General features: G+C 38.2%; 1 protein-coding gene across 4 annotated transcripts in view; it reads right to left on the bottom strand.

Annotated features, from left to right (window-relative positions):
* Positions 1-15,447, bottom strand: part of CPSF6 (cleavage and polyadenylation specific factor 6) — a 37,882-nt gene extending 22,435 nt beyond the window's left edge. For all 4 annotated transcript variants that reach the window (XM_066368531.1, XM_066368532.1, XM_066368533.1 and 1 more), the window contains exons 1-3: positions 15,321-15,447; positions 6,889-7,098; positions 4,603-4,706 (exon numbers count right to left, since the gene is read on the bottom strand). In XM_066368531.1, the coding sequence (XP_066224628.1) occupies positions 4,603-4,706; positions 6,889-7,098; positions 15,321-15,380 (374 nt within the window). In that variant the 5' untranslated portion in view covers positions 15,381-15,447. The remainder of the gene's footprint in view (positions 1-4,602; positions 4,707-6,888; positions 7,099-15,320) is intronic.
* Positions 15,448-16,649: the final 1,202 nt, after the last annotated feature.

Raw genomic sequence — 16,649 nt, 5'->3', positions numbered from 1 at the left:
CTGGTGACCTCAGGGTCTCGAACCCGGGTCCTCCGCATCTCAGTCCAACACTCTATCCACTGCGCCAGCGACTGGTCAGGCCAAAATATTTCTTAATTTAAAACTATAAAAAGCTCAAAAACAAACTATACAATTCGCTCATTTAAGGTATATACAGTTCAGTGGTTTTTACTATATTTAAAGTTTTACAACCATCCTCACATCAATTTTAGATCATTTCATCCCTTCAAAATGAAACCAAATACTCATTAGCTGTTATTTCATTTCCTTTCATCCCCTAACCCTAAGCAACCACTAATCCACTTTCTGTCTCAGTGGACTTGCCTATTTTGGACATTTCAGATAAATAGAATCATACACCATGCGGTCCTTTGTGACTGGCTCTTTCACTTAGCATGTTTTCAAGGTTTATGCATGTTGCAGCATGTACCTGTACTTAATTTCCTTTTACAGCTGATTAATATTTCATTACATAGATATAGCACAATTAAAAAGCACATTCATTGATGGACATCTGAGTTGTTTCCACTGTTTATTATGAATAATGCCACCATGAAAAGATGCTCAACATCATTAACTATCAGGGAAATGTAAATCAAAACCTCAATGAGATACTCATTTCATACTCACTAGGGTAGCTTTAATCAAAAAGATAATTAATGGGAGGGGGAGGGGCACAAAGAAAACTAGATAGAAGGTGACGGCGGACAATCTGACTTTGGGTGATGGGTATGCAACATAATTGAAAGACAAGATAACCTGGACATGTTTTCTTTGAATATATGTACCCTGATTTATTGATGTCACCCCATTAAAATTAATAAAAATTTATTTATTAAAAAAAAAGATAATTAACAAGTGTTGGTGTGGATGAGGAGAAACTGAAAGCCTCAACCACTGCTGATGGAAATGTGACATGGCACAGCCACTCTGACAAACAATCTGGCAATTCTTCAAAAGTTAAATATAAAGGTTGACACACAATCCAGTAATTCTAGTCTTATATGTAAGTATGTGTGCATACATGTGTACATATGAAACAATTGAAAATATATGTTCATACAAAGCTCATACATGAATATTCATAGGGACAGTATTCACAATAGCAAAAGTAGAAACAACACCAAAGTCCATTAAATGATGGGTAAAATAAAAAAGAGGTACACTGCCTGCCATACCTGTGGTGGTGTAGTGGATACAGCATTGACCTAGAATGCTGAGGTCGCAGGTTTGAAACTCTGGGCTTGCCCAGTCAAGGTACATATGACAAGCAAGCAATGAACAACTAAAGAGAGGCAACTATACACTGATACTTCACGCTACCCCCTTTCCTCTCTCTGTAAAATCAATTAAAAAAAAAAAAAAGAGTCTGACCAGGTGGTGGCGCAGTGGATAAAGTGTCAGACTAGGATGTGGAGGATCCCAGTTTGAGACCCCGAGGTCGTTAGCTTGAACGCAGGCTCATCTGGTTTAAGCAAAAGTTCACCAGTTTGGACCCAAGGTCACTGGCTCGGAGCAAGGGGTTACTTGGTCTGCTGAAGGCCCGCGGTCAAGGCACATATGAGAAAGCAATCAATGAACTAAGGTGTCGCAATGAAAAACTGATGATTGATGGTTCTCATCTCTCTCCGTTCCTGTCTGTCCCTATCTATCCCTCTCTCTGACTCTATCAAAAAAAAAAAAAAAAAAAAAAAAGGAAAGAAAAAGAAAAAAAAAGGTAGTACATCTATATAATGGATTATGTAGCCATAAAAAGATCTAAGTACGCCTGACTTGGGGTGGCCCAGTGGATAAAGTGTCAACCTAGAGTGCTGAGGTCACCAGGCAATATCCCTGTGCTTGCCCAATCAAGGCACATATGAGAAGCAACTAGGAGTTGATGCTTCCCATTCCCCCTTTTGTTTCTAAAAATCAGTAAGTAAAACCTTCAAGGGGAGGGGGAGAAATAGTAGGAAAAAAAGAATTAAGTACTGATAATATGCTTCAATACAGGTGAACCTGAAAACCATGCTAAATGAAAGAAGCCAGTCACACGGGACTACTTACTTTAAGATTCCATTTATATGGAATGTTCAGAATAAGCAAATCCGTATAAAACAGATTGCTAATGGTTATGAGATTTCTTTTTGGGGTGATATAATGTTCTGGAAAGATAGTGGAAATGATTTAACAACTTTGTAAATATACTAAAAAAAATGAGCACTTTAAAATGGTGAATTTTATGGTATGTGAATTATATATCCCAATGAAGAAAAATATATTTAAAACCAAAAACAAGCCTTGGCCAAGTAGCTCAGCTGGTTAATGCATCACCAGATATGCCAAGGTTGCAGGCTCAATCCCCACTCAAGGCACCTATGATGGAAAGCAACCAATGGAAGTTGTGGAACAACAAATGTATGTTTTTCTGCCCCCTCACCCATCTCTCTAAAATCAGTCAATAAAAAGTATTTTATAAAAATCTATTATTCACTGATGGACATTTTGAGTTGTTTCCACTCTTTGGTTATTACGAATAATTCCACCATTGAAAGATGCTCAACATCATTAACCATCAGGAAAATGTAAATCGAAACCACACTAAGATACCACAATTAGATTATTACCAGAAGGGCTCCAAGGCAGTGGTCCCCAACCTTTTTTGGGCCACGGACCGGTTTAATGTCAGAAAGTATTTTCATGGACCGGCCTTTAGGGTGGGACGGATAAATGCACAAGATAAAAAATTATGCGACTGGCGTAAAAACTGTGGTATTTTAAAATATAATTGTAGAACTTACGAGACAAGCGTCAAGAGTGAGTCTTAGACGGATGTAACAGAGGGAATCTGGTCATTTTTTAAAAATAAAACATCGTTCAGACTTAAATATAAATAAAACAGAAATAATGTAAGTTATTTATTCTTTCTCTGCGGACCAGTACCAAATGGCCCAAGGACCGGTACCGGTCCACGGCCCGGGGATTGGGGACCACTTCTCTAAGGAACTTAGAACCCTTTTCTCTTTAATGTCCAAAATGGTTATTAACTAGATCCCTTATTCTGGTCAACAAAAAAATTCTGCTGATTGAGTCAAAATTAAATTTAGAAATAATCTGATGAATTCATTAATTTAACAAATATTACTGAGCAACATACTACCTCCTATTCACCAGGCAACATTCTAGGGCTAGAGATACAACAGTGAACAAAACATAATCCCTGCTTTCGTGGAACTTACAATGTAGTGGGAGACAAGGCAATCAACAAGTGCAGTGGATAAAACACTGACCTGGAATGCTGAGTTGCTGGTTCGAAACCCCAGCCTTGCCCGGTCAAGGTACATCTGAGAAGCAACTACTACGAGTTAATGCTTCCCGATCCTTCCTTACTCCCACCTACTCTGCCTTTCTCTCCCTCTAAAAATCAGTAAGTATTTAAAATGTATATACACTAGTAACGGAAAAAAAAAAAAGGAAACACAGCGACAAGAACTGAAGGTGCTATTTTGCACAAGATGGTCAGGGAGGGAGCTCTTAAACAGAGTCCTGAACAAAGTGAGATCCATGTGAATATCTAGGGAAAAAGTAAACCAGAAGAGGAAAACTAGTAGTGTAAGGTCTAAGCAGGAATGTGTCTGAGGAGCAAAGAGACTAATGTGGTTGAAACAGCCTAAGGAAGCAGAGTGGTAGAAGGCGGTGGGTAACCAACACAAAGTGCCTGTAGGCCACACTACAGATTCTGGCTTTACTGAGTGAGACAGAAAGCCATGAAAAGATTCTGAGCAAACAAATATGGTTACTTTTTTCCAAATTCTACTTATGTGTAGTACAGACAGTAGGAAATTAGGATACAAGCAGGAACACCAAGTAGAAGGCTATTGCAAAAGTTCAGGAGATAGTTTATATATAAAATGATGTCTGCTGTAAAAGTTAAAATAGGCAAAAACAAGAATAGTAAAATAATTTATAGGAGCATCAAGGTATGATCGAAGGAATTAGGACATTAGAGAAAATGTTAATTTATTAACACTTGGTTTATTCCTTATATCAAACATGTTATAAAAACATGTGAATTATAATACTGGAATTTTTATGCAATAAAAATATAAAGAAACACTATGAAGAAACCTGAAATATATTCTCTAAAATGTTAAGAGTGATCATTTACAGATGGTGAGATTGTGGCTTTTATTTTTTTTTTACTTTTGGATATCTGTTTTATAATGTTCCTATGATGACTCTATCTTATTTGTATAGTTTAACAGTTTAAAAAAAATAAAGCAAAACATCCATGCTTTATTATTCTCTAATCGCCCATCTTCCACTAACCTTTACTCACAGAGATAGTAACATTTCTTCAAACTATTATCTCAATTTGAACCACCGGTGGAGATAACTCAGGAAAATTTTAATAACAAACTGCCCACACCTCCAGCTTCACCAGTTTTATTGAGCTAGATCTCGGGGCAAATGAAGTGAGTACGTATCTCTGCCCAAGAACCTCCTGCCAATGTGGATAATAAAGCATCCTGCACACATGTATAGTTAGCATTAAATTTAAGAAACTTCCTCCCAAAAATGTAATCACTCGCCACAAACTTATATTAGGGAAAAATATCTTACCCCTTAGATTGGCCATTTGCCCGATTTTCAAAAAATTTTATCTCCAAAATATCATTTACTCCCAAAGAATGAACTGCTTCAGTTAAGTCTTCATCTGTTGTCCACTGCAAGACATTTCCCCTTCATTAACCATCAAAACACATCCAAGATTTTTATTGTTTCAATTTAGTTTTTAAGGGTAAACCCAGAATAAATGAGAAAATAGTGCAAATCTAAGTGTGGTTATTACAAGTCAGTCTCCAATTTGTAAACAGCAGAAAAAACTTGATTCCTTGATAACAAGTTTCAAAAATTAGAGATTACAAACCCTTAGTGATAGGATCTTTTTTTTTTTTTTTTTTTACTTATTAAAGTTTCTGGTCTCTTCCAACTTTAAACTGCAATGTTTTAAACTTTTCAATAAAACCAATCTTACTTGTCACTTCCTCTCCTTAAAGGCAATTATTTGGGAAAATAAATTCCATTTTTAAAAATATAAAAACAAAAACAAAAAACCCCAAATAGAGTATTTATCATGTAATTTTTATCAAATATTTAAATCTTCAATCTTACAAGTCCTCTTATTCCTATTTCACATAGGATACAATGGAAAGGTTAAAGAGCTTGTCTAACATCACAAAATAATAAGGGGAGGTGCTAGGATTCAAAGTCTTACTTAGCAACCACTCTCTGTAAGGATACTGCTATAGTTTCTAATAATATAAAATTGCTCAAACTGGGTGGTAGGAGAATGGCCAATTAGCTTTTTAAAAATGTAAACAATAGGCCCTGGACAGTTGGCTCAGTGGTCGAGTGTCGGCCTGGCATGTGGAAGTCCCGGGTTCAATTCCCGGGAGGCCAGGGCACACAGGAGAAGCACCCATCTGCTTCTCCACCCTTCCCCCTCTCCCTCCTCTCTTTCTCTCTCTCTCCTCCTGCAGCCAAGGCTCCATTGGAGCAAAGTTGGCCCGGGAGCTGAGGGGCTCCATGGCCTCCACCTCAGGCGCTAGAATGGCTCAGGCCACAGTGGAGCAATCCCCCAGAGGGGCCGACCATCACCCCCTGGTGGGCATGCCAGGTGGATCCCAGTAGGGCTCATGCGGGAGTCTTTCTGACTGCCTCCCTGCTTCTAACTTCAGAAAAACACACACACACACACACACACACACACACACACACACACACACAAAAGCTATTAAGGAAGTGGAAGAGTGACAAGTTATTTTTAATTTTTATTGAATCTACTAGAGTGACATTGGTTAATAAAATTGCACAGGTTTCAAGTGTACAATTGTATAATACATCTTCTGTATACTGCAGCAATTTTCAACATTTTTCATCTCATGGCACACATAATTACTAAAATTCTGTGGCACACCAAAAAATACATTACATTTTTTTGCCAATTTGACAAAAGAAAGGGTATAATTTTAACTCATTTACTCTGGATGACTATTGTTGTACTGGCTGTTCTCAATTTTTTATTTAACAATCAAAGGGAATAGAGGTCAGTGCGCCTGATTAAACATGTTTTAAAAATTCTTGCAGCACATCACTTGAAAATTGCTGGTATACTGTACAGTGTGTTCACAACCCAAAGTCAAGTCTCCTTCCAAGTGACAGGTTTTGATTTCTAGACAATTTTAAACTTTCCAGTATATATTAGACACCTTTCTAAGTCAGGATGTAAAAATTCTATAGGAATGCTTTAGTGTTTACATTTTAATGCTAATAACATTAAATATACAGTTAATGAAACTCCCAAGCATTAATCTTAGTCTTACAAACACAAATGAAATACAATGTATACAGTAGTATTTCCATGAACCATATTTCAAATTTAAGAGTAGAAATTAAACACAAGTCTGTAACATAAATTAGATAATGAAAACTTTAAAACCAGGAATCATATTGTATCATACTCCATCTACTTCTCACCTACAGCTCTGAATCCTGGTTTGAGACCTTTTGTGAGCATTTTTCTTTGTCAAGTTGAGATACCTCAAGTCTTGGAATAGGTAAAAAATAACTACTTTGAAAACAAAATAATTGAACTATTGTATATTTAACCGGAAGCTCTACCAAGATAAGCTTAATGACTATAAAACTCGAAAGTACAAAATCTAGAATTTATGTTTTAAGAAACTTTTATTGCCCACCCCCATTCATAAGCAAGCATATACTATATAGAACAAACAATCTAGGAACTTCAAATTCTTATTTTATAAAACTCAAGAAAAATGTTAACTACTCGAATAGTTCAAGATCAATTACCAATAATTTAATTCGTATGCTAAGTTTACCTACCCATGTTAGATTTCCAATGTATAATGCAATTCTCTTTCCAGTATATGTATAGACCACATTTGGTGCTGCTCCTTTACCCACATCATCACCAACAGTTGGTGGGAGGGTATCCATGTAATCCCGGTCTTCTGGGGCATCTCCATTATTTGCAGATGGAGAGATGACATCATCATACAAATCTATCTGATCATGCCCACCATATTCAGCTTCCTGAGATACAGAAATAATACTATAGATTATACAATAATCAGACTACTATACTAAATAGATTTGAAAGTCATTCAACTATTTGTTTTTAAAATCTTGTACAAAATCAGAAAAGGCACAAAGACATAAGCAAAAAATCTCTCACTTTATGCCACACATATATTCTTGAATAGTACCTATAAAGTAAATATCTATACAATGAATCCTATTTTTCCACTATTATAACAGAAAATAACGTTCCGGGAAAAGAATGGCATGGAAACAAAATAAATAATGTAAAACTTCCCGTGGTCGTAAAATACTCTTAAAGTGAGATTAATAAGTAATATATGAATAATACAAATAGATGAGCTTTAAAAAAAATTGACACAAAAATCAGAGCCAAATCTTTAATATTAACCACACGACTACTATTTTCAATGGTATTCATGATCTTGTTTCCCATACCTGTGAAACTGGTAGTTTTTCTTTCTTGACAATTTTTGTAATAATTTGAACCAAAATAACATGTTCGGGAGTAATATCTCAAATGCTCCTGAAATCTATTAGTTTTAGAAGAAAGCATAGTGAGCTAAGCTATAGGGAAAGAATAAGGAAATGTGGATATGTAAAGAATTCCAAATGACATAACAAATGAACAAGGGAAAGAGAAGCAATAAATAAAACAGAAGTAAAACTATACAAAATGAGTGTCTAGCAATAGTTTTATTAGTCAACAAAAAGTTAATGCTTACCTGACCTGACTTAAATATCTAGTCAATTAGCAAGAGAATAAGGACATGAACAAGGATCTAGTAAAGCTTTGCCAGTGTCACCAGCAGAATTAAAGCAATGCTAGTGGATGCCACTTACATGCCTATATAAACAAGGAAGAGGAAAATGAAAAAGAAACAGACATGGAGAGAAAAATGAAAAAGGAGGGTTCAATTTATAAATAAGCCCTCGCCCCTTAATGAATCAGGTATTGGCAGAACACTCAACACTACTTCAAATTGCCTTTGGTAACCATTACTAGGCCACAGGTTTAACCAGCCTGTATTAGAGGAAAATCTATTTTCATCTTCCTCCCTTTCCACCACTAAATACTTAAAATCGATGTGAACTATTTTATTCTTATGTTGTAGAATACAGGATAGCGCAAAAGTAGGTTTACAGTGTGAGCACAGGAAACAATTTATTTTTGTATTATTATTATTGTATTGTTTTCCATATGAACTTGTTACATAACAAATAATTCTGACATAACTCATATCCTCTCCCATCAATACAATTTATTAAGCATGAATTGTTATATAAATGTCACATTAAAAGGAGCTAATATACTGCTCATGAAAATTAGGGGATTTTTTTATTGCTTCATAGTCATTTTGAAATATCACCTAATTTTCGTGAGCAGTGTAGTTTTAAGTACTGTTACATAGATAGGGAACAGCCAAAAGATAGCACTGGCAATGTCACTGTAAATAGATCAACAAAATATTGTTATTATAGGCCCCATAGGAGCATAGCTATTGCTTTGTTCTTCAGCAGGAAGCCAGAGTAAATAATTTTCTTTTTAAAGGGGGGGCCCAAGAAGGGGAAATACCGTTTATACACATAGCCAAAAGGACCTGAAATTTGTAGTCATCTTCAAGTGATCTTCTCATAATAGAGTTAATCAATTTACTAATTATGTAACAGAATCTTCACATAAATTAGGTAGCATGTAAGACATTTAATAAGGGACCCAAAATCTCCATAGCATGTCAGAACAAAGTCATTTTTAGCAATGGGCAGAAACTAAGACCACAAGTCACTGAATAATCCCATAATTTTATTTTGTTTGTACAGCAATAACAAAATAATCTTGCAGAACTGAGTTTTTGTTAAAGTAGCATGCTTAAATTGTAGTGACAATAAAAACTAGAAAAAAAGGAGTGAGTGTTGTTATGACATTTCAGTAGTTGCAGCAGAGGATTCATACACTTGAAATACTAAAAAGCTTCCCACAAGAGGTAGTGGGCACTTTTTAAACTCTTGCAATCCAGTTCTGGTCCTCAAACAGAATTATTATTATTATTACTATTATTATTTCTACTACTACTATTATACAAAGGGAGTTGTATTTCTTCAGCAGTGACTCTAATCACAATATATGGTCTGAAGGAGAGTAATTGCAGGACTAAAAATAAAAGTATTTAAATTTATACTTTCACCAAGCATTTTAAAACATTAATTTTCCATGGGTCATAAATCTAAGAAAATGTTTACATTACTAGACAATAACTTACAAGCGTAAGTGCAGCTACACTAACCTGGTGGATCACAGTTCTAGAATCACTTACTGTTTTTGTCCATCCATGTATTACTATGTTGACACCAACCAATTTTCCATAGTGATATGCCTCTACCAATATTTAGGATCAGCCACTGTCTGTTAGTTGAACTGCTCCCAATTGGTTGAAGTATGATGCTAATTGAGACCATATCCTGGGGTTTGATCTCCATGTGGACTAGTTAGCTTGGCTCTGTTTCAAGGCTACAACTTGTACTTCTAGCCCCAACGGTATGATTTAGATGTGAAAATATAGTAATGAATCTAAATGTATTTGCCACTATTACTAAAAATTCAACTCAAAGCACATACTCTTGTAGTAGCAGTAATTTTCCTTTTTGGCTTTAGTATATTACACCTATCCTCCACATTAAAAATCAATGCAGAACATATCCTACTCTTTGTTTCCACTTTAAAAAAAGAGGGCAAACATGCATATTCTGAAATTATGCAAAATGTGCATCATAGGTCATACACAGAGTTCTGAAAGTCCACTGAACAAAAAAAAATACAGATTCTACTTTGTTAAAGAGAAATGGTCAACATGTCAGGTTCTACTATGCAGTCTTTTCAAGTATTATCTTTAGGAAATGTTAATGATACTCAAAAACAAGAAAATATCAACATTACCCCTCTAATTCTTTTAGATACAAAATGTTGCCCAATCTTAACTAATCTCCCTTTCAAAGTAGTTAATCACCAATAGAGCTTCGCATTATATCATATATAACTCCCAGTAATTAACAGCTCTTTCCTTCTACATGATATACAAGTAGCTGTTGCCAAGTCACACAAAACACTTAACAATAACATGGACAGTAAAGTAACCAAAATTCTGTTAGTTCCTTCTTAAAGCAATGTTTCTCAACCTTTTTTCCCCCCATTATCACCACCCCCTCCTTCAAACAGTTATTTAGATATATTCTCCCTAATTACCTCCCATAAAATTTTAACATCACAGATATACTGTATATACTATAGTCTTCATTCTTCCTCACAAGCCCAACACTACTTTTGGTCCTAAAGTTGTAGTAATATCATTTCTGCATTATATGTTACTCAGTAAAGGCACAGCAAAGGCCACTTGCTTCAAAGCCTCTCTACTAAAAAACAAAAAGAAAAAAGGAATTTAATAGTCATTTTCATTTAGAGAAATATGAGCAGGGGAAAGCTACATTTTGCATTTACAAAATGTATTTTATACCTTTTATAACCAACAAAGTAAAATGCTAGCATGCAAACGCCAATATCAGATAATCCAATCTAATATGCATTTATTTAGAAAGCACACTTTTTCTGATTTTGTCTAACTGTTCTTAGTAGATATTAAAATTAGTTTGTAATCCCTATAAAAACCTTAACTAATAGTAAGGAAGCCAACTGGTTACTAAAAACATGCCGCATAAACCACAAAGTGAACAATTTATAGGCAGCTGAATGGACCACACTCATAAATAATAAGATTAAGCGAGAAAAGTTCCAGCTCACCTAAACATTCCTACCCAAGTTTCTGAATCAGTCTCTACCTACCTCATTCTTGACCTTACAGCCTTACCTTAGAGGGTTTTTTATTAAATATAAATTTATCAGAAATAAGGTTTCACTGATATTTGTCTAATAAACTCATTTCCCAAAATTGTCTAGATAACTGCCTAGCGTAGATACATCATGATTAACTATAAAGTTTAATGACTCATGAAACAAAGGCAAGCTGGCCTATGAGGATGTCTAGGTCTATAATTTCTAAATGATTTCTTTTCCTGGCCACTACTTAGATATATTTTCATTTTTAAAGTTCAATGGTTAGATTACCTAAAGCAGCACTGTGATCAGTGCCCCTCTGCGGAAGATTAGTAACTAAATTCTACATTTAGAGCTGCTGATCTGCCCTGGCCAGGTAGCACAGCTGGTTAGAGCATTATCTGGATAAACCAAGATTTCAGATTGATCCCGTCAGGGTACAAAAAAAAATCAACCAATGAATGCATAAGGTGCACAACACTCTCTCTCTAAAATTCAATCAATCAATCAAAAAGAGCTTTTGATCCCCAAACAAGCAAAATACACACTACACTTCAATGCATGAAGTTGATAAAATTACTGACTTTCCTCTTCCCTGCCAACAAAAATTCTCCAGATAAGAGATAAACATAGAGGAGTGGATCTACAATACACAACCTGTCAGAATGTTTATGTCAGTGCCTCTCACCCACACTCCACTGCACTCCTTGTATCCCTCTTTGTTGGAGTATAACAGAAACTCATGAAATGCATTTTGAATTGAGTTTTAGTCAAAATAAAAGTTTGTAACTATTAAATATTTGGCTAGTAACACTATATTTGAGTACAAATCCCAGTTCAAATTGAACCAATACACACTAAAGGCTAAAACAAAACTGCTTTCTTCTCAACTCCAAATTCAAGTAATGTAGAAGTCTGGAAGTAGTTCAAATTCTCCTTCCACTGGAGCAACTGTTCTCGATTTGGTTACATCTAAAAACCTTAGATGTAAGAACTATAGCAGGGGTCCCTACGGCCCGCGGGCCACATGCGGCCCCCTGAGGCCATTTATCCAGCCCCCGCCGCATTTCCAGAAGGGGCACGGTGGTCAGTGAGAGGAGGATAGTTCCCATTGAAATACTGGTCAGTTTGTTGATTTAAATTTACTTGTTTTTTATTTTAAATATTGTATTTGTTCTCGTTTTGTTTTTTTTTACTTTAAAATAAGATATGTGCAGTGTGCATAGGGATTTGTTCATAGTTTTTTTTATAGTCCGGCCCTCCAACAATCTGAGGGACAGTGAACTGGCCCCCTGTGTAAAAAGTTTGGGGACCCCTGAACTATAGAGTACACATAAAGAATAGCCCAGTCCCTTGTGTCTTCTGCCCTTCAACTTTATTCTCCATTCTTAAATTCTGGTGAAAAAACTCTACTATAGTTTGTTTCATTTACTTATTATTACCTCACCTCTAATTGAAGTTTCTTCTAAGACAGTTGAATGTCTCCCGCTTTTTGAAATAGGGTTATATTGTTTTCCCAAAATATTTACATAAAAAGCAACTTCATAAAAGTATGACAATTTAAAATAGAAGAAATGGGAAATACACAGACTACGGAAATTTTCCAAGTATACAAATTCAATGAAAACTGTAGTTTATATTAAGAACAAAGATTTTTTTAAATGTTCACAACAGTTTAGAAGCTAAAATAAGTCAAGACAAGATTGGTTATATTGGTAAAGCATTTTTGCTCAACCACAACAAAGTAAGTCAGTTTATTACAGCAACCAATACAAATAATGACACCAGCTAATAATACAGTGCAAAATCAGTAATAATTTTGCAGTTGCCTCTAATTCTGACAAAAATTAAGAAAAAATATCAATAATACTAACATTTTAAAAACAGAAAGACCCTTAAAAACAACCATCTTTTTGTGGCTTTCATTTAATCTCATTACTCTATTGAAAAAGCGTAAATATTTTACTGACCAAACTATACAACTATGTGCGAGATAAAGTGCTGTAGATAAGTCAACAAAAAGTTACATTTAAAAAAAGAACCCTATAGCCTTGGCAGGGTAGTTCAGTTGGTTAGTGTCCTCCCAATTCGCCGTTACAGGTTTGATACCCGGTCAAGGCACATACAAAATAATAAAAATAAAAAACCAATCAATCAATGCATAAATTAGTGGAACAACAAATTGATGTTTGTCTCTCTCTCTCTCAAATCAATCAATAAAAAATAAAAAGAACACTATAAAGCGGTTCCTCATCAGGGCTACAAAATTTTAATCTCTTCTTGCCTCCTGCTCCGTTAGCACTAGCTATAGCATAAACAAGTATCACTCCATTCAGCTATATGAGAGAAATGCCCATACCAAATTAAGTCTGCCCAAGCCTAAAATACATATATTTCACAGAGATCCTGAAGAAAGCTTTAGTTCTAAAATTTCGCCTCAATTCTTCCTTTATTATGGGTAGAAAAGTGGTACACTGTTGTAAGAAAAGCTAATGAAGACAGTCTTGAACACTTAATTGTTCTTTTACTTACAGGTATGGCCTGATTTTGAATGAAATGTCATGTTTCATAAAAGGGGAAAAAAAATTCCTGGAGGTGTTCAGCTACTACTAGTGTCCTTAAAAGCATTAGTCTATAAAGCTCAAGATAATTTTCTAATCTATCACTGACACAACTAAGGCATCATATGTACAAAATATAAGCACAATAAAAAGAACAAATATTTCAAAACTTAAGGATTGATTACAATGGTTTACATTTAAACATATCAGCCTGTAACACAGTAGGAAACATTGAAAGCTAACTGAAAAATTTTTTTTCACCCTGACTGGGTAGCTCAAATGGGTAGACCATCATCCTGATACGCCAAGGTTGCATGTTCCATCCGGGTCAGGGCACATACAAGAATCAACAAATGGATGCATAAATAAGTGAAACAACAAATCCATTTCTCCCCCCTTACGCCCCCCTCTAAAATCAACAACTTTTTTCTATTGTAATACTGAAACCAGGGTCACAAAGTCATTCCTGACAAAAAGGATTTCCAGCTTTCCCAAATTAAAAAAAAAAAATCTTGATCCCCTACACATAAGATCCCTAATGGAGGGAGAAAAAAAAACACTAAACATATCAACCAGTATAATTTTATTGTTTCTCATACATACCTGGAAAATACATTTTAAAAAATCCTTTAGATGCACTGCAATTAGGCACAATTTGATTTTTATTAAAATGTGTTACTACATAAAAGGCAATGAAGACGTGAACAGCAGGCTTGGGGCTTAAACGTCACTACTCCAGTAACAAACGAGATCTTTTGCAAGGATGCCCAGCACCAGGCATCATGGCTTGGCGGCTAGTTCTAGGTCAACTGTGGCCTGTGAGATGAGATACCTTGCATTTTCATTTCCTCAAACCTTTCAAAACAAAAAGGACACTTAGCATTTTGCTTTTGGAAAGCGGGTCAGATCTACAGTCATTTACTTTTAAACGATACCATAAGAATTTCGGGTGAACGTTCTTTAACCACTCCTCTGATCTCTTGGTGAGCTACCATCTTTTTTGTTCCATCCAACCACCCCGCTTCCAGGTCTTCCTTTTGGCCCAAACCATCTACCTTGGCATTTTCACCAAAAAGGCCAAGAACGACCGTGCCACAAAGGCACTGCGAGCCCTCGACACTCAGGCACGGGCAGTGCACAAACTGTTAACGCGATCCATGGGTCCGAAAATCATAGGACTTGTTGCAAACGCGCCCACACCTCAGCCGCCGCAGCAAGTGTGCGGGGAGGAGGCAGAAGGCGCCACGCCGAGACCCACCGCAAACGCCGGGAGCCCAGGAAACCGGGCGCGCGGGATACAAAGGGCGCTGAACGCGGCCTTCCATGAGGGGGACCGTGCGCGGGCAGGGAGACAAAATGGAGCGAAGAGAGGAATCGGAGCCCGAGCGACCGAGCCGGAGCCGAGGGGGCGAACGGCGCGCGCCCCGCCGGGCCGCTTCCTGGACCCGCGGCGGGGGCGGGGGCGCGGCGGGGCCCGCTCTCCCGCGGCAGACACGCGGCCCACCGCCCGGGCCTAGCGCGGCGGGAAGCGCCCGTCGGCCGCCGCCAACAATGGGGAGCGGGCCCCGGAGACGGAGAAGCCGGCGGCGGCAGCCCTGCGGCCCGCGTCCGCGCTCGGGGCCCCGCGGCTAGCCGCCCAGCCCGCGGCCCGCGAAACAACGCGGTAGAACGAGGGTCCAGGGGCGCCGCGCCAGGGTCGGCGGCACGGCCCACGGATGGCACAGGCGCACGGTGTGCAGCCGCGCCGGCTCGCGGCCCCGGCGGCCCCCACGTTAGGGTCCCGGCCGCAGCGCAGCCCGCTTCGGCGGCTCGGCCCGGCCCTCACGTACCTGATTGAACTCTTCGCCCACATCCGCATAAATGTCTATGTGGTCCACACCGTCCGCCATCTTCCCTCGGCCTCGGCCGCCGCCGCCTCCTGCAGGTCCGCTCGCAGCGGCAGAAGCAGCCGATCTAGCGGCGGGGGCGGGGCGCTTACGTCACTTCCGAGGCGCTGGGGGCTGAGGCGGGGGCGGTGGGGGTGGCGGGGGCGGCGATAGCCTTAGCAGCCTCGCGGAGCGGCAGGGGAAGGAAGGCTGCGTCGCTGAGGGCAGAGATGGGTTCTTTTGTGTGTCTGAGTTACGCCCCGGGGGTAGGGGACGTGCCAGTTCTTTCCAGATACTGTGTTCTCTCATCGCTCCTGGCACACTGTAACGTTTTGTAATGTTTTCATTTCTTAGTTTTTCTTACATTGCTCACCGCCAGGGTTTCTGCAGGAACGGGAGTTACATGTCCACGATTAAATACAGTGTGACGCCCTGCGTTCTGGGAACGCCTTGAGAACAAGAACAATGTCTGATCCCGCATTCTTATGCGGAGACCAGCAACGTTTCGTTCTCCTTGTAAATGCTAGACACTCATGATGTTTGGCTTGAGTTCTCTGCATGCTACTTAGGTTATCTGCATTCGGTTTATGTTAACAGCTCCATCTCCCGCCATCCTCTTCTTTCATCTCATCTTCCCGCGTTCGTTGCCCTTCATTTTTTTTCCTCCCTAGAACTGCAGTTAGTTTCCCACTCTCTCTCTCTCTCTCTCTCTCTCTCTCTTTCTTTCTCTATTTTCTTTTCCAGTTGCTTTTCTTTGAAATAGTTCAGATGCCTCTAAATTGAATGCAGCCATCCTGGAACCCACCAAGGTGGAGGCATCTTGAGAAGGTGAGCAACTTTTTTACAATGAAAAGGAGAACAAAATAAATTGAAGAAATCAATATAGTAAATAAAAGAAACATTTTATTCATTGCAACAATAATACACTGCCTGACCAGGCGGTGGCGCAGTGGATAGAGCGTCGGACTGGGATGCGGAGGACCCAGGTTCAAGACCCCAGGGTTGAGGGCGGGCTCATCCGGTTTGAGCAAAGCTCACTAGCTTGGACCCAAGGTCGCTGGCTCGAGCAAGGGGTTACTGGGTCACCTGAAGGCCCACAGTCAAGGCACATATGACAAAGCAATCAATGAACAACTAAGGTGTCACAACGAGAAACTTATGATAGATGCTTCTCATCTCTCTCTGTTCCTATCCCTATCTATCCCTTTCTCTGACTTTCTCTGTCTCTGTAAAAAACAAAACAAAACTATAATATGATAAATGCATAATAAAAAACATTTATATCTTATATTG

Source organism: Saccopteryx leptura, chromosome 2 (assembly GCF_036850995.1).
Source record: "Saccopteryx leptura isolate mSacLep1 chromosome 2, mSacLep1_pri_phased_curated, whole genome shotgun sequence".
Taxonomy (NCBI): domain Eukaryota; kingdom Metazoa; phylum Chordata; class Mammalia; order Chiroptera; family Emballonuridae; genus Saccopteryx; species Saccopteryx leptura.
Note: the sequence above shows the minus strand (reverse complement) of the source record. Positions and strands in the feature narration are given on the sequence as shown.